The sequence below is a fragment of the Pseudoliparis swirei genome, chromosome 24, assembly GCF_029220125.1.
Source record: "Pseudoliparis swirei isolate HS2019 ecotype Mariana Trench chromosome 24, NWPU_hadal_v1, whole genome shotgun sequence".
NCBI lineage: Eukaryota > Metazoa > Chordata > Actinopteri > Perciformes > Liparidae > Pseudoliparis > Pseudoliparis swirei.
In genome coordinates, this window is record NC_079411.1 from 19,392,039 (window position 1) to 19,419,438 (window position 27,400).

The 27,400-nt window shown below is 42.9% G+C and overlaps 1 protein-coding gene across 9 annotated transcripts; it reads right to left on the bottom strand.

Annotated features, from left to right (window-relative positions):
* On the bottom strand, positions 1 to 27,400 carry LOC130190443 (uncharacterized). 9 transcript variants are annotated; one of them, XM_056409862.1, is made up of 6 exons: positions 27,296 to 27,400; positions 8,512 to 8,593; positions 5,854 to 5,948; positions 5,644 to 5,728; positions 5,168 to 5,494; positions 1 to 1,724 (listed from the first exon to the last, which is right to left on the bottom strand). In XM_056409862.1, exons 4-6 carry the CDS (start codon positions 5,705 to 5,707, stop codon positions 1,336 to 1,338), a joined length of 780 nt encoding a protein of 259 aa, XP_056265837.1. In that variant the 5' UTR covers positions 5,708 to 5,728; positions 5,854 to 5,948; positions 8,512 to 8,593; positions 27,296 to 27,400; the 3' UTR covers positions 1 to 1,335. The 9 variants fall into 9 exon arrangements, with proteins under 9 accessions (XP_056265837.1, XP_056265836.1, XP_056265831.1 ...); XM_056409861.1 differs by having other exon boundaries at positions 5,854 to 6,033; XM_056409856.1 differs by having other exon boundaries at positions 5,854 to 6,860.

Consider the following 27,400-nt stretch of genomic DNA (forward strand, 5'->3'; position numbering starts at 1 on the left):
TTTCATTCATAAATGTTCTTTATTTCAGTTTATGTAAAGGTTATATTGTAAAAGCTTACAGCAGTTATCAATTATAGGATCTGTTTTTGTAAACGTTGAAGTCAGCATACTTCTTTTGAGAATCACAACATGGAACAAAACATCAAGTGTTCCCTTCAGTGCATAATGTTAAAGATAATCAGACAGCTCCATTAAGGCTCATCAAGAGTTCATCAAACAATGTATAATCATCATCACTCAGTTTGTGAAAGTGTTATATAGTCTTGTGATAATACAAGCAAATAGCTTTACCTCCAGTGCCGTATTCTATAGAGTGAAAATGCAGTATCTCATTTTGTCATTAGTCATAAATAATATTTCACAAAACAATAGTCCGTGGGAGTGTTTCGCAAAAGTATATGCCACTGAGAGATCATTACACAACATATGCCCACTGGTATGTGTGTGTGTGTGTGTGTGTGTGTGTGTGTGTGTGTGTATCCATGTGTACTGGAGTGGTCAAGGTTATCTCAAAGTCATTCCCCCAGCGTGCTCTGAGCCGCAGCAACATCTTGAACCTGCCCCCCACCCACCATTAGCAGAGAGTCCTTCTGTCTGGAGAAAGGCTCTCACATCTCACATGTCTCCTCTGCAGAGGATGCACTGCAAGACAGAGAGAAACATCCCACAGTGACCGCAGCTGTAGTCACCAGAGGGCAGCATCCGTCCACGATTGCTTCACTGAGAGCTTTGGGGTCCATATTATATGTGGCACACAAAGGCTTCTGTGTGATTGAGGGGAATTCATGGGCAGAGCCCATCTTTTAAAGTCTGCATTCGGTTCCAGACCGACACTTCATAGTGCCTGTGCAGAAAGCGTGCAGTCACAACGTAATCATTCGACTGTCCAGAGGACACGCGGTGGACACACCCGTCAGCAGACATTTTTTATCTTACTCTGAGAAATAAATCTGAAGGCAAAATTGAACCTGTAGCCAAACGTACTGCCCGGTCATTTGTAGTAATATGAGAGTGTTACTACTGTGTGTGTGTGTGTGTGTGTGTGTTTGAGAGTAATGCATCCACCAAGATCTGCTCCAGTGACTCTCTATTGAACCAAAACAACAAAAGGTATTTCATACAGCATGATGGTTATTAATCTCCCAGCAGACTGTAATTTACTTGTCCACTTCATCAAGAGCTAAAAGGCAGAACAATAAACCATGAGACCATGCAGGATGACTCATAAGAAAAAATAGCTCAGTACCTCATTGTTCCTAATCATTGTGTCATCATCACTGCGTCATCCTGATAACTAATCACACGACATTATGTGGCTCAACTTCAGGGAATCCGTTATTGCAGCGTGGCAGCGAGTAAGAGTGAAATGCAGAAAAGTGTCCACACCGGTCCGTGTGACCCAACTCCATTCCCGTCTTTGTGTCCCTGTGTTCCAACGCTGGCCAGTGACTCTGGATTCAGTACCAAAGTGCTCGCAATGTATCGACCAGAAGCGGCACTCATCAAGGAGCAGTTGTAGGGCACGTGTGGACTCTTCCGTTCCAGGTAACTTTGAATGGTCAGCCAACCCTCTTCTTCCACATGTTTCGAGGTGTGTTGCTTCCCAGACCTTCCCAGCTTGTGGGAGCCGTGAAACCAGTGCACGTCTCCGTCCGGGTAGACGCGTTTGAAGGTGCAGGTGACTCGGTCCCTCGTCCAAACACCTTCAGCCACCCCACAACACTCTGAGGGGAAGACAAACAGAGTTTTTAAATGACGCTCAATGATGCACTTTTAACTTGTAATGTTTTACTTTCACATGCAAAACCATCAGAGAGCCTCCATACCTCCATACCTCCCTCACCTTGGGATCAAATCCAACCCAATCACAACGGAGCAGTGGTGGGGGTGCAAACTTACTCAAATAGTGTTGTGCAATGTTCAGTTGTATATTGCTTTATACGAGCCCCATTTGAAAATAAATGGGATAATTTGACAATTATAGAGACTTTGCATCTGGAGATATTACACACAAAATGCATTATGAGTTTATGAAATGGGACGTTTATCCTAATTGGTTCCACCTGGTATAGAAAGTAGCTCACAGTCCCTCAACCAGCTGCTACATTAAACATTATAATTGGTAATTCTGGTGATCCATGCAGATTTGTACATTTTAACTGATGTATTTATGTGAGCTTGGAAATCATTCATTAATGCATACATGCAATACAGATTAGCCAGTATAAAGCACAAGTTTGCGCTTGCAAAAAATCCATTTAGCTGCTGTTCGTCTTCAATGAGGATAACTGGCTTTGTCTTTGTAGCTATTGAGCTAATTAATTCACCGGGAAAGATCCTCTAATTGGCTGGTTAACCACTTCATATTAACAAAAGAGCTGCAGACCAAAATCGACTTACACCTGTTGCCTCATTAGAAAATGATCAGGTCTGCAGTTAAACATTGAATTAGGTCATTAATAAATGGTTCTTCAGCAATAAGTGAGCACATTATTTTAAAAAGGGGTTGTGGATTCCTCTTGTTCGTATATCCCATTAGTTTACAGTTAATAATTAATTAATAATGTATGTAACAACTCATTTTGGTTCAGCTTCTCTGTAGTTGTTTTAGTTCAGAATGAGAATAATCCATTAAGTGGTCTCTCTGATGGGGATACAAAAAAGAAAGGGAGGAAGAGAAATGTTTTACAACTTGACAACTTTGTTGTGGTTATTATTGGTCTATAAAACAGTAATATGTTACCTATTAACCAATGATGAGGCCTATCATTGTAATTTAACCCACAGCCTCTAAATTGCAGTGGAGTCGAAGTATAAAGTCGCAGAAAATGGAAATACTCAAGTAAAGTATAAGTAACTAACATCTATTTCAGCACTGTACTCAATGGAGCAGTGTGTAAGATCTAGTGAGATCTGGTGGCCAGGTTTTAGATTACAACCAACTGAATACCTCTTTGCTCACCCTTCCTTTTACAAGAACTTTGAAAAAACATGGTGGCCTTCAGGTAACGTAAAAAAACGTAACAGGTCCTTTTAACCCTTGTGTTGCCTTCGGGTCAATTTGACCCGATTCAATGTTTCACCCTCCTGTCGCCTTCGGGTCAATATGACCCGATTCAATGTTTAACCCTCCTGTTACCTTTATATTTACTAACATATTTTACCCTTGAGGTCAATATGACCCCAGCTATTAAAATCTCCAGAAAATTATTAGAATTAATATTGTTTTCCAAGTTTAAGTGTGAGGTACTTTATGTTTGTTTGTTGACTCCCGAAAGAACACCGACATTAAACATTGAATCGGGTCAAATTGACCCGAAGGCGACAGGAGGGTTAAATATTGAATCGGGTCAAAATGACCCGAAGGCAACACAAGGGTTAAAGTCTGTCTGACTTGTCCCTTCTGGGCTATTGTAGAAACATGTCGCTGCAACACGGATGACTGTGAAGATAACCCACTCCCGATGTCGATATGACAGGCTCACTGTGAGCTAACACAATGATTTGTAGTTTCTGATGATTACGCACTTATCAAAATATAGATATATTCAATTTTTGACAATAATCCCCCTAAGTCCTACACTGCTGCTTTAATAAGTAAATGTACTTATTTACTTCCTACCGCTGGAAGTTATGGATCACAAGTAGCGATATGAAGCTGACATATATGAGTCAGTCTCCATTTTTACTCCACATGTATGCGTGTCCATCCATGCGCACACCAATATTTTCACACTAGGATGTCGTACTGACCTCCATGTGCCACAAATGTACCAAGAAACACAACATTGAGCCAACTAAGGCAGTGAAGAAGAAGACCACTTGCTCTCCTCATGTCCCGTCTATCCTTTGCAAAAGTCTTTTCGGCCTCTGTGACTCAAAAGATGACATGGGACATTCTTGTCACACTGTGCCAATGTGGTCAAATTTAATTTAGAAAAAATAAATATAGTAGCTGTCGTGAACACTGTTCTGCTCATCAGAGAGAGTTCATAAAATCCAGAGGTATAACTAAACAATGGACAGCTGATGCAGCTGTGCCACGCGTCGTCTTCGATTGATGTTGCTTTAAAATGACGGCTCCGAGGATGGCAGGTCTCAGGTGTGAGGGACTAAGGTGTGAGGCGAGGAAATGAATCGATTATGTGAGAAATGAGAAGAGCCTCTGAGCATCAATGTAACCCATTCAGGCCAACACTTTGTCTGACGCCCACATAGAATGCATCATAAACGGGTTACAATGGGTTATGATCTGCTTACAGAACTTTATAATCACAATTATATAAGCAATGCCTAATAACAATTATTCTATTATATTATTAAGTATTGTATAATGACTTCTAAGGTCAAGTATCATAATGCTGATCACTCGCTGCTTTTTGCAAGGATCATAGTGTTTTATAATTCCCACTGTTGCAACACATAATACTCTATTTATATACTATTATACTACTACATACTATTTATAATGCAATAAGATGTCCCCTTAATCACTGCTGATTGTTAATTCCCTTCACCTGGCCTCAGCCACTCCTCTGTCTCCCTGATTGCTAATGCCCTCCACCTGTGGTTTCCCCCCTTGTATCTATACTGCCATTCTTTCCCATGTCCCCTGACAGATTGTTGTTGTTTAGTCCTGATGTTTAATTGCTGTTGTTTAATTCCCCGTGTAGTTCATCTCTTGTGTGACTTTGCCTTCTAGCCTGAGTTCCTTGTTTGACTTTTCTTCAGTAAATAGTTTTTTTGTTTCACTTTACCTGGACGCCTGGTTCCTCTGCGCCTGAGCTTTTGCCTTACACCACCCTGTGACACAATGCCTACTTAGAGTAACTTATACTCACATTATATTGTGTTAGAATGTGATTACAATGTATTTCAACTCCTTATTATACACTTTGATCATCGCAAAACAATTCAGTCAGTCCGATACAGTATTTAAAATACATAATAAATCGGCCATTTAAATGCTTTACAATGAAGGGAAGGCATTCAACACATCTGTTGGACCTCAGGGATGCACACAGTGCACTCGGGCGAGGAACACTCAATGTGAATACGTTTGTTTACGGGGGAAAACACCTCAGGGCAGAATGTGACGACACATGCCACCACCTTGAGGAAGTAGCTGTCGAGAAACCATTCTTTGAGGCTCGTTACCGACACTGACCTTGTAACCCCACGCTCGTATCTGCGTGCTGAGCTCCCCGGTTGGACTGCAGCTTGCACGTGTAGTTTCCTCTCTCCAGTGGCTTCACTCTCGCGAAGACGAGGGACAGTTGTCCGTGCTGGTACTCACAATAGAAATCACTCAGAGTCTGTGTGTGGTTTGTTATCTTCCCCTCCGAGTCCACAGAGCAGACAGACGTGAGGCTGTGGAACCACTCCATGTGTTTGATTAATAGTCCCTTTCGCGACGATGACACGTCGCAGTTGAGGGTGACCCGTTGGCCGCACTCCGCCGTCATCTTGGGAGTGACGCTCAGTTTCACCAACTCTGTTGACAAAGACACAAATGCTGCCCTGAGGTGTGAAGGAAACCAAACGCTTCTTGTCTGCTTCCTCAAAACTTTCCAAGGAAAGGGAGAACCGCAATAAATATTCCTGCTCAGCAAACGTGTGTGAAAGAGTTCCACACGGGCCTACCTTGTGTCGTAAAAGTGAATGCCGGTAGGAGCCAGACGAGCGTGTGCAATAGCGTGTACTCCATTGTGCCCTCTTTTGCATTTCACTGGAAGATAGAGAACAATCAAATGAAACATAAACATAGTTATCACACCTTGATCTCAGCAGGCGGGTTCACCACATTTTTAAAAACAGCACGTTTGTTATGCCCTGCTTTTGAGTGGAACTGACCTCAGGAGGGTTGGTGCTTCTCCTCAGCTCTGCTCAAGTTGTCTCCGATCCCTCACGGTGCTTCTCTGCATAAGTCCCTTCCCAAAGACGTGTCCCTGAATGCAGCACGTTAATGATTACAGAATTATGGCGAGGAATTACCCGTAATGCTGTTTCACTGCGGAGGCGTATGCTGGGATCCTGAACAACAAGGGGAAGGGAACAGAAGTGTGATGTTCTGTGTGTGCATGCGAGTGTGAGTGTGTGTGTGAGTGCGTGTGTGTGTGAGTGTGTGTGAGAGAGAGAGCAAAAAGAGTAAAGGCCTATTCATGAAGAAGTGGAGGCTGCAACAAGTGGACACTTGTATCACTGCCTTTGATGTGTTGCAGCAGACTTCTTCTGTTTCATTTTGCTGAATTTAACCGTCCAGATAGATTTTCCCATGAGGTCATTATGACTATTTGCTCAAACTCTGTGTCAATAGCCTCCGGGCAAAGTCCTTCATCTATTGTATGCTGCAAAGGGTCTTTCTCACTCAGTTGAGCACTTGAGGTCTTGAGGTTGTGTCTTTTTGGAATTCATTTTATCCGAAGTGGTGATGTGATGTTCATGGAAGAGAAAGATAATTGGCAGTGACACACACACACACGCACACACGCACACACGCACACACGCACACACGCACACACACACACACACACACTGGTCACAAGAGTATTTGTTTCCCACGACACACAAATGACATGCAAGTGACCCGAAGGCTGAGAAACAATGACTCAAGCTTCTTCACACCGCTTTACTTCAACGTATAATAAATGGAGGCGAGGTAAAAAATAGAGAAAAAATATACAGTTTGCATCTTTTACTGTTCATGGATAACCAATCATATTCCTTCATGCGTTTACTTATTTGTGTGGCCCCTTGTTTTGCTCTTGGGGTTTCCTCTTCATCCGTCTTGGTGACTAAGTGCTGATGTCGAGGACACGCCCGAAGGAGTCGGTCTCTGAACCCTGTTTGACAGTTCAATTCTGGAAATAGAGAGGTGATGGGAAAGCTGTATTTTTGCACAGAAGTCTTGCTAAATGCAGCTTTCAGCTCCAGACAAAGATCATCTTATGATATTTGTCAATCAAAGGAATATACCGGTATCTCTAATCTGATTATCAACAATACCAGAAAGAGACCAAAACAAACTCTGAATTTATCCTATTAGCAATATTGGTCATGGCAAAAAACTATCATTGTCCAACATCTATTAACCCTCCTGTTGCCTTAGGGTCAATTTGACCCCATTCAATGTTTAACCCTCCTGTTACCTTTATATTTACTGACATATTTTACCCTCGGGGTCAATTTGACCCCAGCAATTAAAACCTCCAGAAAATTATTAGAATTAATATTGTTTTCCAAGTTTAAGTGTGAGGTACTTTATGTTTGTTTGTTGACTACCTAAATAGCCCTTTAAATATATAAAAAAGTTGATATTTCTTATATGTTTGACAGTGAAAAACAGCCTGGGGTCAAATTGACCCGAAAGAACACCGACATTAAACATTGAATGGGGTCAAATTGACCCTAAGGTAACAGGAGGGTTAAAAACACATGCAATTGCATTTACTCACATATTGTGTTTATTTTTAACTGTCAAACGTCCATCTCTAGTAGACAGTATCTCAACTTTAGCGAGACATCCCTAATGCAATGGATTCTGTGTTTACGCTGCTTCACCAGTCTGACACGACGCAGGGATACGACACGTTTGTTACTGGATCAGGAAATACAGTAAAACATCTTTTACTGTGAAGAGATGCCAGCATCGTCCTATAAAGACTTGTCTCTTATGAATCCACACAACAAATCCCGTAATAATGCAGACTGATTTTAAATGGCTCAGTGAGTGTTAATTAGAGAGCTGCTTGTCCAGTGTGTGACAGACACTAAATAACTGGAAGCCATTTAGATAATTAAGCAAGAGGAGACAGAGAGCAGAGCAGTGCCCGCCAAACAGATCTGGGACGCGAAGAATATGAGTGTTCAACTGAGAAAATTGAGCATCAACATTGTGCATCAAGGTGACAATTCAAGTGTTAATTTTTGTGCGTCTTCCCTCGGTGTCAGCATATTTTCCTCGGTGTCAGCATATTTGATTTTATTCTTGTTAGTCTGTTCCAATCACACCATAACGGAGTATGATCTCTTCTTGTATGGTAGATGGCTGTTGTTGTTTACGGGGACATCCGTAATGATAAGAAATAAGAAATGAGGATGAACATCCCCGCAGGGTGTTAAACTTAAATGTACAACACATGGATGCGATTATAGCACTCAAGTTACAGAATCTAATTATAGTCTAATTATAGGCTCGGAAAACACAACAGAAGTTTGATCCTTTAACTCATTCATGATTGAATCCGGCTTACCAAATACATCAAAGAGCATATGACAAAGGATCTGTAAAACTGCGTGGCATGCCCGAGAGGTGCCCGACACAGCCCACGCTAAAACAAATAGCCGCCCAGCCGCAGGAGGATAAATCGTTTGTCAGGAGACAAAGACGCCTGAAGAACTCTCGCGGCACCATCACAGTATCATACTTCTTCTGCCTTTGGATCTTGAGGACCGCAGTCATTATTTACACAAACAGAGGGGGAGTCTGAGGGAAACATCTTCCAGCTTCACCTTGTGTTGGCAGAGTGGATGTGGGTGTGCGCCATAGCATCAATGCTCTGAAGCCCTTCGCCAGTTTTCTTGCATTTCACGTCTATGTGGAGAAAAAAAAAATGTAATTAAAAAGAGTCATGATTTCACTTTATTACTTCAACTGTTCCAGTGTTATTACATTCCATATGCACATATTAGATGCATGTGTTATGCATAATGTAGGGACTTCTTCCTCCTGCTGCACATACGGTATGCCTACTTGGAACAAGACAACAAACAGCAGTGAGAGGTGTTGACTGTTGGTCCTCATCTCAACCGCTTCATCATCTCATCAGCATGAAGCAGGCAAAGACGTGGTTGACATCTACCCGACACCCCCCAGTGGGCCTGTGTCTTTTACCTGCTCCAGCGTCGGGTCACACAGAATACATTCTGAATATCTGTGTATTGTCCTTTGCCCTGCCTGCAGGCTTTTTTAATGCTTTTATGAGCCCACTGCGACACCTTATCGTCAAGGTTGATGTTGCAATTCAATATTAAAGCAACAGTATGGGCCTTATCACCTTCAACACCACAAGGCTGATTTTGAACTTCCTTTAAAACCTCCGCTGACTACATGTGTATTCGTCACCCTCTAAACGCTCTTTTGGTACGATACAATCATTTAATTTGACCTGGATCCTAATACAACGCATTTACCCCATCACCATGTCTCTGTAGCTGCTGATCCAGCCGTTGTCGCTCTCTCTGGTATCTTCTATTAACTGGCGTTGTCAACATTTTCACTTTCACTGTTCGTCATCTAATGGCCGATACCTCCTGTGACTCAAATGTTGTGTTATTACGGGAATGCTCATCTCATCTTCTGCTGTGGTCGTTGTAGGTATTTTGTCCCATGCAGCAATGCTCACAGCTGGATTGACCGAAAAGGGGATTCTGTGACAAAAGAGAGCTGTTGACGTCATGTTTCCCCTAATCGTTGTGCTTTTATGGGCCTATAGTCCTTGACTTATGTCTGCCAGTGCCCCTTTGTTGGAATACCACCTGTACACGGCATGACTTTGATCATAGACAGCCGAGTTAAATTAAAACCAGTTGTAATGTGTTAATTATTCAAAACGGGGTTCGTCAACAGCTGGTTCGTCCACACAGACGTACAACGGAAGATGGCAAGGCATACACGTCGACCCTGAGCTTACTTCAGGCACACTGGCGATATGCAAAAACGCCTTTATAGATTTAGGTTCAAAATAACAATACAGTGGCATCGTGTGAATAAACATGCATTTGAAGGTTTTATATTTTGAAAATGAAGGAATATTTGGTAGTGGTGGAATAATAATAATATATAATTTTTACAAGGACATCACAAGTCACAAAAGTATTTGGTGCACAGCAGGAAAACAAAAACATGACATATTTATCTGGAGGCAAGCATACAACCCACAAATATGTAAAATAAATGACAGTTATTTTTACTTGGATTAAAATCAAGGTTTTCTTTTATGGAAATTCGTATTCTCCCTAAAATCAGTTGCAAACGCCGAGTTATTTCAAAGAAACTTCTTAGGAAATAATTACAAACCATCGTAAACCTGTGAACCAAAAATAAGGTCAGCAGGATCATGGATTTAAGACAAGTAGGATTCTCTAATCCAGGGGTCAGGAACGTTTTTGACTGGGAGAGCCATAAAGGCCAAATATTTCAAAAGATATTTCATTGAGAACCATATAGTATTTTTAACGTATAATAAATTAAATACGTCTTGCTTTTAATGGGACTTCTGGTGCTGCATGATGCTACAGGGGGATCCCAGATCCCAGATCCCAGCCATAAATTTGAGGAGATCAACCGATGTCTCTGGTCGTCATCATCCCTCGCAGCGTAAAGTGTAGCGCACAGTTAAAACATAAATGATGACCCCATTCCAGTGAGTGTCCCTATATTGTTAGTGTGTGATCCTACACCGCAGCTCTGGAGCTGGCTCACTTAAATGCTTTACAGCCATCGTTAATGCTACTAATTCCATTGAATGCCCACGCTGTAATCTCTCTGGCACTATGTGTGCACCCGCCCACGCATACATGAAAAATAAATGTATTACTTGGATTCACCGTCTCATATCACAAGAGGAACCATGGTGTCAAAGTCCCACGCCTCTCCCGCCCGACATGACAGCGGCGCTGAGGCTACACAGCATGGCGAGTTTGATCCGGTACTTAATTGCTGTGGAGATCCGTTAATCCATAACGCTGAGTTTGATCTGTTGCTTTTGCATGATTTGCAGTAGGTCGGGTAAACTGCTACATTTGTTCAGCATCGGGTAAATAACGGTTGACAGACGAGTTCTGAGCTCCGGAGAGTCCAGTTGTGTTTGGGTCGCACTCTCGACCTGTTGCTATGGCGATTAATCAAGCAGATTTTGATGCAGTTCAGGGTAAACTTCACATAACCCAGTCTGGCAAAGGGTGACATTAACCCTCCTGTTGCCTTAGGGTCAATTTGACCCCATTCAATGTTTAACCCTCCTGTTACCTTTATATTTACTGTCATATTTTACCCTTGGGGTCAATTTGACCCCAGCAATTAAAACCTCCAGAAAATTATTAGAATTAATATTGTTTTCCAAGTTTAAGTGTGAGGCACTTTATGTTTGTTTGTTGACTACCTAAATAGCCCTTTAAATATATAAAAAAGTTGATATTTCTTCTATGTTTGACACAGTGAAAAACAGCCTGGGGTCAAATTGACCCAAAAGAACACCGACATTAAACATTGAATGGGGTCAAATTGACCCAAAAGAACACCGACATTAAACATTGAATGGGGTCAAATTGACCCTAAGGTAACAGGAGGGTTAAAGGATTAAATACTCTCTTTTCCCCACAGTGCCTGTAAAACATCAAAGATTCTGGTCTCAAATCAAAGAATGAGTCATGTGACATGATGCTTCAGAGTTTGAAACATTGGTTAATGGTCCAATTACCGGGAATTTGTTTAGCTCAGTGCATAAATGATTTTTATGGAATACAATAACACCGAACAGATGTTGGGAGGTTTTTTAAATGACAGAAATGGAAACTTCTTAGAGATTACTGTATTACATGAGCTGCTGATCTTCCAATGCATCAGAGTCTCAAAGATGCTGGTACAATGAATCTCATTTCTGTTCCAGACTTTAGCTGTTAAACCCCTCCAGAGCCCCAGCAAAGCTCAGCCTCAATGAGATTTAAAGAATCTAAGCCGTGCTCGCACTTAACTTTAAAAGTTATGTAAGAGTCTGCAGGTACTGGTATATACTGCTGCAAGACCCCATTTAAAATGCAACCTGCGTATTAGTAGTAACTGCACTGAAGCTTCCATGTTGGAAAAAACATGTTGAATTTAGTGGTCAAAAAAGCTATAGACATCTATAATATACTTTAGGTTTAAAATGCTGCATTTTATTCAGGTACACATTCAATTGTCAATCAAATTTGATTCACACGTTAGGAATGTCGCAAAATAGTGTGAATAAGGCACGTTTCCTTTAACCCTCCTGTTACCTTAGGGTCAATTTGACCCCATTCAATGTTTAATGTCGGTGTTCTTTCGGGTCAATTTGACCCCAGGCTGTTTTTCACTGTGTCAAACATATAAGAAATATCAACTTTTTTATATATTTAAAGGGCTATTTAGGTAGTCAACGAACAAACATAAAGTACCTCACACTTAAACTTGGAAAACAATATTAATTCTAATACTTTTCTGGAGGTTTTAATTGCTGGGGTCAAATTGACCCCGAGGGTAAAATATGTCAGTAAATATAAAGGTAACAGGAGGTTAAACATTGAATGGGGTCAAATTGACCCTAAGGAGGACCCAGGAGGGTTAACTGGTTTATCATGAAACTCTTTCACAGCGTAATTTGGTGAATGAAGAGAAGTTGTATCGGACTTTGCAGCTTTCAGACAGCTTTTCTCATGCGATACTTCAATATATGTGAGGATGGAAACAGGGCTACAGATAGCGGTGGTTACCAACTATTGATGTTTAACGACCTCAGTGATATCGTTGGTTAGCTAATACAAATAGGAACAAAGTCTCTCTTGTTGTGATTGTGGCCTTGTTGACATAAAGGTAATTATAACAACTCGCTCAAAAAGTCATAAAGGGTGAGCACATTCAGAAGTGTTCTGGATTATCCACAACTGGAGGTGAATCCCCAAAACAGACAGAGAAGAATGGATTTACAGCGGGCAAGCTGTGAGAAACATGAGTTTGAATCATATTCTAATTCTTTTGTATGTTTGAACAATCCGTTTCAGTTTCATACAGGCAGCTTGAACTGGTTTGGCAACCATTGACATGCCTTGTAAAACCCATTGAGACACACTGTGTAACTAACACGCTGTGTAACTAACACGCTGTGTAACTAACACGCTGTGTAACTAACACGCTGTGTAACTAACACTGTGTAACTAACACACTGTGTAACTAACACACTGTGTAACTAACACACTTTGCAAATAAACTTGACATAAGGTCACTGATTTACTTCAAGGGCAAATAATTATATTCTACTCTAAAATGCTGAAATAACGTATTCCTTCTCTTTTGACATTCGAAGACTTCAAATTTCTGTCAGATGTAAAAAATCAAATCAAAAATAATCGCTCGTGTTTAGTCATGAGCAGTGCTTTTTGTCAGTTTGCACAGACGTAAAACTATTTTTCATACCGGAAACTAAGATTTATGAGCCCTTTCCTGAGCAATAACATCTCACCTTAAGTATATGGTATGTAATATATATATAGAACAGTATTTATGGCGGGTTTGGACCAGATGACAGGACAATGGATCATAAGCACATTAGTGATATCCTTTGGAAAAACAATCTTTGTTTTCAGACAAACACAGCGTTTTCGGGGTCAGGTTAGTGCCTCTGGGTTTCCTCCAACTCAATTTGAGTGTGTGTCGAGAGAGGAAAGCTCGCTGAGCGGGTCTATTAAAGACATCCTCGACTAAGCATTAATCCACACGGGACAGTTTCCTTTCAGCCTTTCTACGCGCCCTCTCCTTCTCAACAACGTTGACTGTTGGATCAGCCATCGGTGGCATAGTGCTCGCGGTGCAGCCATTGCACCAATCAATGCTCCCCTTCCCTCCTGCCAGGGCCGTAAGTGAGAGGGCAGCGGGGGAAGAGAAGCAACGTCCAGGATCACACCGGATCTGTTGTGCGAGCAAAGAAGCGAAGCAGTTTGAGCAAAAGGAAAAACAAGAAAGTTAAATCTGTCAGCGCACAAGTTTAGCAAGTGACTCGCCACTCAAATCAAATGTTGCCAATTTCATGACACAGTCACAGCAGGGCAACGATTAGAGGTTTTAGTTTGAGGAGAAACACACGGCTCTCATTCCTGACACACCGAGTTCATGCAGGCTGTGAAAAAGCGGGATTGCTGAGCTTTGTGTCCACAAATACAAATAAACATTGGCGATGGAACTAGTTGATCATTTATTTCATCCATTTTTCCATTCCGCTACATTTCCATGCATCAGGGACACGCCTTTGAGTTTCACCATGACTCAGTGTAGTGCGTTGTTTGATTTAATAGATATAATAATTTCCAATGAACTCTTTAACGTGCTTTTATTTGATTTGCATTTGTGACAAGCGGTAGTGACGAGGGACGTAAAGCGGTGGTCTGACCAATCAGAGGCTGAGCTACAGGACGCTCTGCGTGTCGTCGACTGGGACATGATCCAATCCAGTTCCAGTGACGTCAGCGAGTTTGCGGACGTAGCAATGAGCCTCATAGCAACGCTAGCGGACACCATCGTCCCCACGGTAAAAGTTAGGGTCTTTCCTAACCAAAAGCCGTGGGTTGATAGATCCATCCGTGAAGCTGTGAACGCCCGTACTGCTGCCTATAACTCCGGTCTTGTATCCGGCAACATGGACGAGTACAAGGCAGCGGTCTATGGACTGAGGAGGGCGGTGAAGGAAGCCAAGAGGAGGTACCGAGACAGAGTGGAATCACAGATGGAGCAGCGCGACACCAGGCGCCTATGGCAGGGGCTACGGACTATCACAGACTACCAGAGCAGACCCAGCGCAATGGTGAGTGCCGACGCATCCCTAGCGGACGACCTGAACTCATTTTATGCACGGTTTGAGGCTAGCAACAACAGCGCTAGCTCGCCGGCTAACAACAACACGTTAGCGTAGCCGAGGTGAGTTCTACCGCTGGGGATGAACACACACTCTCTGTGACCGAGCACAGTGTGAGGAGGGCTCTGTTGAGGGTGAACACCAGGAAAGCTGCAGGTCCAGATGGCATATCTGGGCGAGTACTGAAGACCTGTGCTAACCAGCTAGCTCCAGTGTTCACCACAATATTCAACCTCTCCTGGCTGAGTCCGTGGTCCCCGCCTGCTTCAAGAGATCCACTATTGTCCCTGTGCCCAAGAATGCTTCTCCAGCATGTATGAATGACTACCGACCGTGGCCCTCACCTCGGTGGTCATGAAATGCTTTGAGAGGCTGATAAAGGACTACATCTGCGCCTTCCTCCTTCCTCCATGGACCCGCTGCAGTTTGCTTATCGCCCAAACAGATCCACGGATGATGCTGTCTCCCAGGTACTGCACACCACACTCTCTCATCTGGACAGCCAGAGACGGGGCTACGTGAGACTGCTGTTCATTGATTATAGTTCAGCTTTCAACAGCATACTCCGCTCCAGACTGGCCGGCAAGCTGATTGAGCTGGGACTGAACACCCCCCTGTGTGCTTGGATCCTGGACTTCCTGACCGCCAGGCCACAGGTGGTCAGGGTGGGCAGACACACCTCCAACCCCCTCACCCTGAACACAGGATCCCCCCAGGGTTGCGTCCTCAGCCCCCTACTGTACTCCCTGTACACACATGACTGTGTGGCCAGGTTCAGCTCCAACACCATCATCAAGTTTGCGGATGACACATTGGTGGTGGGCCTGATCTCCGACAACGACGAGAAGGCCTACCTGGAGGAAGTTGCTGATCTGTCACTCTGGTGCCAGGACAACAGCCTCATCATGAATGTCACCAAAACTAAGGAGCTGATTGTGGACTTTAGGAGGGTACAACAACAGAGGACGTACTCACCACTGGGGATTAACGGGACTACTGTGGAGAGGGTGAGCGGGTATAAATACCTGGGAGTCCACATCACCGAGGATCTGACATGGTCAACGAACACAGACACTCTGGTGAGAAAGGCAAGGCAGCGCCTCTACCACCTCAGGCAGCTGAGGAAATTTAAAGTTTCCCAGAGGATCCTTCAGTCCTTCTACTCTGGAGCTGTAGAGAGCGTCCTGACAGGAAGCATCACAGCCTGGTTTGGCAACTGCTCCGCTCAGGACAGGAAGGCTCTGCAGAGAGTAGTGCGTTCGGCTGAACGCACTATTGGAACTACACTCCCCACCCTGCAGGACTTGTACACCAGGAGGTGCAGAACCAGAGCCGGCAGGATCATGAAGGATCCTCACCACCCCAACAACAGACTGTTTCAGCTGCTGCGGTCAGGCAGGCGCCTCCGTAGTCACGCTGCAAGAACAGAGAGACTGAGACGGAGTTTCTTTCCTCAGGCCATCAGGATTGTGAACTCCGACCTCACCAGGACCCCCACATAGACCCACACAACTGCCCCTCTTAGGCACACACACACACACACACACACACACACACACTTAGTGTAAATATTGTACTGTAAATATTGTGTTGTTTTTTATTGTAAATAGTGTGTACTTGTTGCCCTTGCACATTCCTGCTGAGCATTGCCACTTTCATTTCACTGCACACCCTGTGTGTGTATGTGACAAATAAAACATCTTGAATCTCTTGAATCTTGACATTGTGATCTGTGGCGGAGAGAGGAGCTGAGGTCATGAAGAACCTGTACGCTCGAATGAGCACAGCCTCACCGGGCTTACTGTCATTGTTATGGTACAATATTAGAGCAAGGTGAAAATATGAAATTCAAAAAGGAATGGTGCATCTTTGAGATGAGAGCAGGGACGAATTGTTGTTCGTAATGGTCAAAAGCTCTGAATTCCTATAGCAAATGTGAACTTTGTTTTTCTCCCACAAGTTCAAGGAAATGTTTCCCTATTAATCATTCAGCCTTCTAAAGCCAACGCTTCCAATGGACTCGGTTATATCAAGAACAACTACATAATTGTCTGAGAGACAAAGTGCTCGTGAACACAGACTATCAAATGCAAAACCAATATATTTAAAATGCACCCAAGCAGTCCTTGTCTTCAGGTAGAGCGTCTAAAGTTATGTACTGAAGTTATCTGGTGAAAACTCCCCACACTCCATGTGTCTTTAGATATTCTGCAACGCCCTTAAGTGGCTACTTTCAGGGCGTTGCGTTCAAGAAGGCACATGCAGTCGGATGAACATATATTTAAATATAACTATATAAAATTATTGGAACAAACCAAACTTAATCTTCAAAGATAGATGGATCTCCCTCTGTCTCTCATAGGCAGAATTAATACTATTAAAATGAACGTTTTACCTAAGTTTATTTACCTATTTCAATGTCTCTCTGTAAATGTTACAAAGAGTTTCTTCAAAGAGCTTAACAAAATTATAACCCCTTTTTTATGGCAAATGAAAAAACCCCGGGTTAAACTCATCTCTCTGCAGGCTCCATATTCAAGGGGAGGGCTTAACCTACCACATTTTAGAAATTATTATCTTGCCTCTCAGTACCGACCAATCTGGATCTGGCTGCATGCAGAGAACAGTGAAGTTAGATGGGTCTCAATAGAACAACATGAGATGAAGTCTATGCCTTTAAAGGACGTACCATTCATAGGTAAAACATTTTTTTTTGCCACACTCACAAACAATTCAATAATACTGAACACATTTGCTGCTTGGCAGGAATCTCACTCACTCCTGGATATAAATATTTCTTTTCTTCGAAGGGCACCGCTGTGGGGTAATCCCAACCTCTCACACCACATAGAGCAGGCCTATTCAACTAGCGGCCCGCGGGCCAGATACGGCCCGTTTGAGTTTAACTATGGCCCGCAAGACTGCCTGCAAATCAGTATAGCTTGGTAAGAAAAAATAAAACTGACGGACACGCCTCTTTTATACATTGAGACATCTAACCCAGAGCCATTGAGTTTCACTGTTGCCTCAACCAAACCTGTATGGTTACATCTTTATGTTACGCACCCGTGTTGGTTGCCGTTGTTACACCCCTACTGGTTTTCAAACCTATTGGTTTCCCTGCGCGCGCGTGCGTTGTGTTCTCTTAACATCTGCAGCGGGGCTCTGTCTCGCGCACCAGATTCGTCACACATTCACAAACATATTGCTGGAGATCTTCAAGCCACCGTTCATATCCATTTGGGCGATTACGATTGTATAAGTGAGCAGTGCATCACAGCCACGTATGAAGAAATACATTTTCGAAAAAATAAAAATAAAAAGATCACCCGACCTGGTTTCGATCCCTTTCACGCAAAAGGAGTCTGCACTCAAAGACGCGCAGTCTGTGCGCTGCGCCACCAGATATTAGTTTCAGCCCAAATCATTTATAAATTGGCGGCTGTAGCTCAGTGGGGTAAGAAGGCCGGCTTTCAACCGCAAGGTTGTGTGTTCGATCCCCGCTCTCCCCATTAGTTGCAAGTTGAAGTGTCCTTGAGCAAGGCACTGAACCCCCAGTTGCTTCCCGGGCGCTTCACCGCAGCCCACTGCTCCTTAATAACTAAGGATGGGTTAAATGCAGAGAACTAATTTCCCCTTGGGGATTAGTAAAAGTGTATATTATTATATTGATCCATTAAGTCACATTTCTTATGTTTTCATGGGAACAGTTTGGTTGAAGGGATCTGAAACAACTGGTTACCTTGAGCGGATATTTACACTTTGAAACATGTTTATAGTGATGCTTGTTCGCAACACTTTTGCCACACAATACCGACGCATTTTCGTGTGTGACTGTTTACCTGTGGAAATATACATTACTGTTTTTAATTTTTAGCCATTATTTGATCAATATTCTGTGCGGCCCTCACACCCCCCGTGATTTTCTTATTCGGCCCACTTGCTACTGAAGTTGAATAGCCCTGACATAGAGGATTCAGTGTTGCGGGGATGGAGGGATAGAGGAATTAAAACAGCTGCTGACTTATACATTAATGATACATTTGCTAGCCTCCAACAACTAAATGATAAATTCAACCTTCCCAAATATAGTTTCTTCAAATTCTTACAAATTAGAGACTGGGTTAAGGAGAAATCTAAAGAAATATTCCCAGATATCCCGAAAGAAACTCCCCTTGAAACCCACCTATGTAACAAATTATGCAGATCAACAAAAGGAATAATATCTTCAATATACGGGATCATCAACGGAAAGTCACCTGTTTATGATAAAACATCTACTAAAGGGAAATGGGAAACAGACCTAGGATGTGTCTACGAGGAGGCAGACTGGTATCACCTATTGGAACAGGCACAGACGGTATTAATCTCCACAAAACACAGACAAATTCAATTTAATATATTCCATAGGACATACTACACCCCTTACAGGTTACATAAAATGGACAGCAACATTTCCCCCAGATGTCAGAGATGTAAAGTGACAAACGGTGATCTTCTACACATGCTCTGGAGTTGCCCATTGATAGAAGAACTTTGGAAACGCGTCACTGAATTAACCTCAAGGATAATAGGAATTCAAATTGAACAGGACCCAAAGATATGGATTCTGGGGGACACAAGCTCTATCAATGCAAACTACCATAATAAATACTTTATCTTACTTGCGAGCACTGCAGTGAAAAAATGTATTCTGATTAACCTGAAATCTGAAAATCACCATCAATAAGACACTGGATTAATGAGCTTGTGTCCTACTGCACACCTGAAAAGATATTATATAATGTGAGAGGGAAGCAGGCAGCCTTTGGAAAAATCTGGGGCCCCTTCATAGATATTCTGCCATCTCTGGACTCGGCTGATCGTGGTGTGAGACCGGCGTCAAATTAAGCCCGCTGCAGGTTATTTATTTTTTATTTTGGTTTTATTTTGTTGTGAGTGCTGTATTGGTTTATATTGATACAAATGTGTACGGATGGGTGTAGGTAAACTGTGTAGAGACTGTGTAGATGTATAAATGAAAGGAAACTGAGAGCCATACAAGGGGAGGGGTGGGATGGGGAAAAAGTTTTGTGGAATGTTTTTGTTTTGTTTGGTCTTGTTTTTTTTGTTTGTTTTCATCTTATGTTAAAAAAACAACAACATCATCCTTGTGTGGTGATTTCCACAGGATTATACATTTGTGTATTTTCTTTTGTAGAGTAGTGTTTTCAGCATAACAAACTGTAGGTGCTATTCCACTGCGGATGTTCTGTGGGGCAACATTTTTGTTAATAATAAAAAAATCGTTTAAAAAAAAAATTTATATTCTGCAATGCCCTTAAGTGGCTACTTTCAGGGCGTTGCGTTCAAGAAGGCACATGCAGTTTTAAAAAGCTAGCCACCTGATCTGTGATGACACACCAATGATCAGCTGCACACTATATTACTGTACAGCTTGTTGAGGTGTCATAGGAGCATTTTAATAAACCCTTTTTCACAGCAGACATTTTTACTTGACTGAGCACAGGTTGAAATAATAACCTCGATGACATGTCCACATCGGGGAGCCAGTTCTTTGTGATTAGGTACACCTGTGCATGTACTGCTGTGATACACAATCATGTCTGCTTTGAACATATTGGCCATTAAAGTCTAAACTATGACCAAAACATAACAAAGAAGTAAAAAGAGAGAAAAAGCCAGAGGCGATGCACGATCGTGTGTAAATCCAACTAAACACAAGTTTCAACCCTCGCAAACATCTGTGAGATCATTGGCAAACCTTTGAAGACGCTACTGTCTGCTGGAAGATGTGTAAACTGTTGGAGGGAGACACACCTGGGGCTGTCATGGCGACAGACACATCCTGATATGCACACACATGCTGACAAGCCCTCAAAACTTAAAGACACTTAAAAAGAAGATGCTCAACATCCCAACAACTTTTCTGAACACCGACGAACAGATTGGGATGTCTGCAGCTCCATCAACTCCAGACTGATCTCAGTTCACAACCTTGCACACACCATACACCTCTCTCTCTCTCTCTGTGCCCTTTGCTTGAGCCCTCAAAGTTCTGAGGACATCTCCACCACACACGACCATGAATCACATTTACGAGCTGATCTTGAAGCTCCGCTGCGCTCGTAAACACACCAACCGACCCAATCTTCACCCATAAAAAATGCCATCACCCAGTTAATGCCTCTTGGAAGGTTTGTCGGAGGGGACGGAGTGAGAGTTTGCAGGAATGGGTCGAGCTGTCCTCCCGTGTTTGAGCGAAGTTTTGGACTGAATGGAAATGACACATATTGCTCATTCTAGAATCCTGTGGAAGTCAATAACTCTGGTCCAGAGACTCAATCTTGTATAATACAATGACTTGAAGAGCAAAATAAACTAAAAATGTTATGACATTTTCTCAAAGGAACCAAACAAGCTTAAGATTGCTGGAAAGTCACAGGCCCGAGATAAAATGTAGAGCAGACAGGAAAGGTTCATTGCCGATTGTTGGTAAGTTCTACATCCCTCCGTTATTGACCCGACACTTTAACATGCGGCGCATCAACATTATATCTCGCCTCAGTGGGAAAAATACCAAAGCCTATCAGATCAATGAAAAGGTTTTGGAGTCATGAATGCAGATAATTGGATCACGTGATTTTAAAGGTCTTTTAAAAAAAAAAACATGTATCAAAAAGGGCTCAGCATTGCTGTTAGAAATGTCACGTCATTGTATTGATTTGCATCAAGCGCCACTGCACTGGAGCCGAAATGCTTCAGTGCAGCCACCACGTGGACATCGAGACATTATGAAGGATTGTGCTTTGCCATCTGTGGCCTTATGATACATCAATCTCCCTGTAATCTACAGCCTGCTGCAGGCTTCTAAAACGATGCAATTGAATAATCTTGATTGTCGTGCAGCTGCCGGCTGCAGCTGCCAGGTCCAGAGCTTTGAGGGGTTTTAGACAGGAGAGAAAACTCTTGGGGCTGATAGGTTCTTGTGCATACAGTATGTGAAAAAAAGTTGCATAACGCCTTGCTGCTCAAGAGGAGGCTGTGAGAATTGGATTATTTGGCATACGTGATGTCACTTGAGACTATCAACAAAGACCTCAAACTCAACCATCCTCAACTCGTCAAAGACCGACGCTTGGAGGCGCTTCTGTACGTGATGCTCAGCTTCGGTCGTGTGAGTGATGACGTGTCATTTCCACTAGCACGATACGTGCATACGGTCTCATTTCCCAACCGCGTGCCTCCTCGTCTCCTTGCTCCTCGTCTCCTTGCTCCTCCGGCTTGTGACGCAGAAATCGTTCTCAGCGCACCATCTTTAAGGACATCCCAATCGGTGGTCCGATCCCCGGCTAGCCCGAGTCGATGTGTCGTTAAGCAAAACACTTAACCCCAAGTTGCTCCCCGTGGCTGTGTCTACGGTGTGTGATTTTAAGTCGCTTTGGATAAAAGCGTCAGCTAAATGAAATGTAATGTAAAAAGATGCAAATAGCTGCAGATGAAAAAACAGGAATCAGGAAATGAGAAAGAGCCACCGTGCCTCCGTGTTCACAGGGAACAGTCAACGCTCGTTGCAAAGTCTCTTTTCAAGATAAACTTCCATTGAGTTGTTTTTTTGCAAATTTCAATGTAGGATTATTTTTTGCTGATTATTCTAATATTTTGCATTTCAAGCAATTTAAGGTTTGTTTTTAGTTTTTTATGAAAACTTTGTAATTTGGGTTTAAATAAATGTGTCTGTTACGCATAATAAGTATGCCTTAAGTGCTGTTGGTGAAGTATGTTACAACATGTCATGGATTCAATACACAGGACATGCAGCGGTCTCCTGTGTAAAGGTCAATTGCTTGTTACTAATACGACATTACTTGCATTTTATAATGACGCAGATGGGTTTACCTTGGCAGTAAAGGAAAGCCGGGTTTGTCTCGTATGTGTGTGACTTTAGAGATGAAGCCGGTATTCCAGGAGCCAACCTTGGGGCAACATTCCCGCCGTGAACGGGACCCTACGTCAGATCTTAAAGATGTGTACATCATTATATTTTGGCACATTTAGTTAAGTAAGCAGTTGAAGGTACCGCTGCTGATATTAGCTCCAACTGTAATGTCACTGTTCTTTTCAACTTGTTTTCCTCCCGCATAATCAGCTCTATCTGATCTGAGTCCTAATTCCCACTAATCTCTGATTAAATAACCATCTCATGGATCCTTGTTATCTTTTGTTGAGACCGTAAAAGGTCAACATACTATATTTGGCTCCTCCGTGCTTCACGTAAGCCCGGCGGTGTTGTCAGCATGTTGGATGCAGGACCAATTTGTGTTTGAGGGAGAGTTTATCACTGAGAAAGCAGCTCTCGGGACATCAGAGGCATGTTTTTGCCGAATCAGGAAGCTAATCTGGCTCAGAGCATCCAGAGTAGCTGGCCTACCTTCTTAGCGAATGAAGAGCCGTGCTCGAACTTGACGCCAATGTTTGCTAACGCAGAGGATTAGCCTCCTCTGTTTGCTTGCACTTTGCAGTTACTGGTGTGTTATTGCAGCATCACTGGGCTTAAAGATGTCCTCCGCTTTGGCTCGACTCCCGGATGAGATACCTGCTTCTAAAAGGTGTTTTATAATAGCCGTTAAATGTGGTTTCGGACAGCCTTGGTGAAAAAGATGACCCCCTGTGTGATTAAAACTTAGACAAACACTCCACACTGAAGGGCTTATAGACAGAGTTATTTCCCTGCCAGACATTCAAAGTGGATGTATTTGCTTTCATTACAATAAAGGTAATGACTGTGCCGATAACAGAGGGAGCAGACTGAGGTCTCTCTGCACTCCATCCCCTCATGAGTCATTCGTGACTGACGGAGAAATTATTCTTCATTAAATAATAAGGCTGTGCAGATGTCCGCTGGTGCTTGCAATGCAGCTTCTTTAATTAAGTGTTACTGCCCCACCTTGAATGGGGCAAGGTGATCCCAGTAGCAACATAAAAAACAGCAAAATAGGAACCAGGAGGAGGAACCATGCAATGATGCAATAACTCGAGTTTGAAGCCAAGCGGCTGTGTGGAGCTGTAAACCCTGTTTCTAACCTTCGCTGTGATGGTGACGTAAATGGAACAATTGGCCAGAGGGCTGTGTCAAAAATAAAAGGTCTTTGGAAAATTGCATCGGAGGGGTTTATCATGTTGAAAGAGTGCGTGACAGTATCGCATAGTTTGCTTTTATGAGGATGTAAGAAGTCAAAACGTCAATCACTGGAGATTTTACATTACATTATGTTGCTGAAGTAATTTGCAGGTATTTCATCGTGATGCAAAATTAAAATCTCGATCGGATGAAACAGTTAGACGAGACAGCCGCTGATCAAATAGCACGGTAATACATCGAGTTCTGGTCAAGACAAAAACAACACAGGTACATTACGAGAGCACCTTGCCACACTATCACTCTACTACTGCATTAAGCCACAGGGACTTAATACGTCATGTGCTGACCACATTAATGTCCTTATAGCATGTTAATACTCCTCACACGAGCATACAGACTACAACGGTTCTGCTCTTCAGTTTAGTGGCCGCTACACGTCGAGTGTGCAAACATTTCTATTAACCTTGATGGACTGAAGTGTTTGGGTCAACCAGCAGGGGGCCATCCTTCTTCATGCTCCCTCAAAGTTTCCCTTGGTATTACATTTTCAGTCCCAACTCTGTGCACAGAATTCAGGTGCATGACTTTCTGCCCAAACAAAAGTCGTTTTTGGACCGAAGAAAACACATTCTCCTCAGAAGGTCTGCAGGAGATGGGAATGCAATTGGCGTGAATCGGGACTGAAAGCTTACTTTCTCTCATGGCTCGAGCTCTATCCGCTATATGTATTGGATTATTCTGAACACCTGCATTTCTAACTATCCTGGAAGAGCGGTCCATCCTCGGTTGCTTTCTCTGCGGATACTTTTACCTTTAAAAAAAGGCAAAGTTAGTAAGATTTAGGCCCTAAATATGACCAACTTTAATAGACTCCTCCATTTTAGGGGAATCTATTATAGCATAAATGTAATCGTGTTATCGGCATCTTAGAAGGAGCCATTTAATTCTACATAGGGGGACGGGGCCTTTTCCCAGAGGTCATCGAGGGTGTTCTGTGCCGTGCACGTTGTAGTCCTTTGAGGTACATTCGTGTTATTGGACTCGACTTGTTTTGACTTATCAAACCCTCGGCAGCCTTATCGGTGTTCTCGCCTCCCCCTTGGCTGCTCAGCGTAAACCCATCCATCTCTGAATTGACGATATTTAGACGTATAGGACTGGCCTTGCTGCCGATGGTATTCATGGCCAGTGTGTATTAGCCTCCCAGCGTCCCCTGGGTACTCACCCACTGTGATTTACTGCGGCTGGGAACCATGAATTTCAGCCAGGCAGTTGAGGCGAAGCGCATGTGATGAATGTCTTTGTTTACAGGGTGCTGTGGGGACCATAACCTGGCAGTGATGGGGGTGCGTGTCGACAGTGAACATACATGTGTGTGTGTGTGTGTGTGTGTGTGTGAGGAACCTGCATGCATGTGATTCCTAAAAAGTAATTAAGTGCGTGAAACAGGATTGAAAGGGGGTGGAGGAGCAGAAAGTCACTGAGAATTCATAGGGGAGGAACGGTGGAACATACAATATTTGTAATCCACCCGTCAGGTACGTATCCCCATCGTACATTTACTGGTGAAAATAATACTTTGTGACAATAATTAGTCTCCAGCATACTTTGATGAGCGTAGCATTCTTCAGCGAAAGCCCCTCATGAAAGATGCGAGTGTAAATATCATCCAACAGCGGATGGCTTCTAACCGAGTGCCGGTCAGATCATTAGCCTCCACTGATGTCCCTTTTAAAAAGACATTATCCTTCATGATTCATGGCCGTGTCCATTTGTTAGAGTGCATAAAATGAGCCGTTAGTCTGCTGATAAAAATGGCTTCTATCAACGCTCCCACACCTCTATGACCCTGCGACTGGCGATCGTTCCCTCGGTGGGAGAAGTTGCTGCCAAAGTGTCCTCCATTATCTTTCCATTTTAGGTCACCGACATGGAAAAAACACAGAGACAAACATCAATAATTTGCTCCTGCGGATTGTAAAGTGTTGAGTGGTGTTGGAAATGAGAGGAGTTTCGACCTGGGGGCGGGTGGTTCGGGGGTGGGTGGAAAAGTGTGAAGGATGTAAACAGACATCAGGGAAGAAGTTACTCAAAGCACAACACATGAAACGCTGCCTCACACACAAACACACACCGATGTGTGCACATGGACAATTGCCAGATACCATTGTTCTTTCTGGGGAAAGAGAGTTGTGGGGTTTCCTGTCGTTAATCTCACATCAGAGACGGGAACCTGATATTCTCAAAAGGGAATTATTTTATCAACTTGACAAATGCCGGAGGTATATGAACTCTTTATAGTGACACGCATACATTTCAAACATCAAGGCATGTGTGAATATGAATCAGGTGCTTATGCTCTCTGCTGAGTTTTTACATTTCCCTTTGTCAGCCACAGCAGCGGGCAGCAGGGCTGTTGAAGGAAATGCCAGGAATGTAAATATGTACAGGGGCAAACGGGCAGGACAGACCCTTAGGTTACGGACTCGGGTCCCTTTTCTTTGGAAAACTGCAGAAATAGTTGACATTTACTCTTATAAGTGCTAGAGTATGAAGCAACATACCTGACAAACAAATCTTGAAAGGTTCTCCCAGTGTTAAATCTGGTAGCTATTATAAATGTAGACGTACGTTCCTATTAGTTTGAATAGTTTTAGTTTAGCTTCTCAACCAAATCATAATAGATCTCGAAAAACAAACCTTCGCGTGCACGTCTTTCCTTCATATGTTTTTCCCCTGTTATCTACCACACCTTTGAATGAGGAAATATGATGTTTACATTTGAGGGAAGCTGACATTAAAGTTCAGGTAAATGTCACACTCCAAGTACAGAACACGGCTTCCTGTTTCCACACCAAATCACTTGTTGGCTCCTTCACATTCCTCCAATAAAGAGTACTGACATTTTGCCAGAGCACCTCAGGCAACTTCTTTCATGAAACTTCTCACATTGATTACCCTTTAGAGAAAATTGGACCAGGTTTGGACCAAATACGACTTTTAAATGATTCATATAAAGCTGAAAAGTGTGCCTTGCTGAGGATGCCAATTGAGCACAAGTCTCTATATTACATTGGTTTCAAAGGAGCAGCTCCCCTGCCATTTGGGCCAAAATAAACTCATCCGAAATGTAATTTTAGTCCAGTTGAGAGTCCTCTGTAAGGCTTGAGGGCGTGATACAAGAACACATGAGGAAAGCTTGTCGATTTGAGGCTAAACAAGATGTACAATTGCCATTTTCACTCAGTTTGTACCAGGGGGAGGTTTACGTGTTCTGATTGTGATCACTTCCTGCTGTTTAGTTGAAATTAAGTCTATAATCTTCATCCTGTCCTGGATTTTAAATGTGCTCAGCAAGAGCGCTGCTGTTGTCAGTCTGAATGTCGCTGTATGACGGCTTTGTGGTCATACTCTACACGCCATCATCGGAAAATCTACCGATATCATTAAAGTTTTATCTGCAGCTCGAACACTAACTTGCTAATTACAAAAGCAATGTTCCTCTTACCTGCTGTCTTTTCTCCCTGATGGCTGTTGAATCAACTAATTTGCAATGTTCTCCTGAACTGTTTGTTATCTCCCACCCACTATCGCTGCTCCTCCACTTACATCG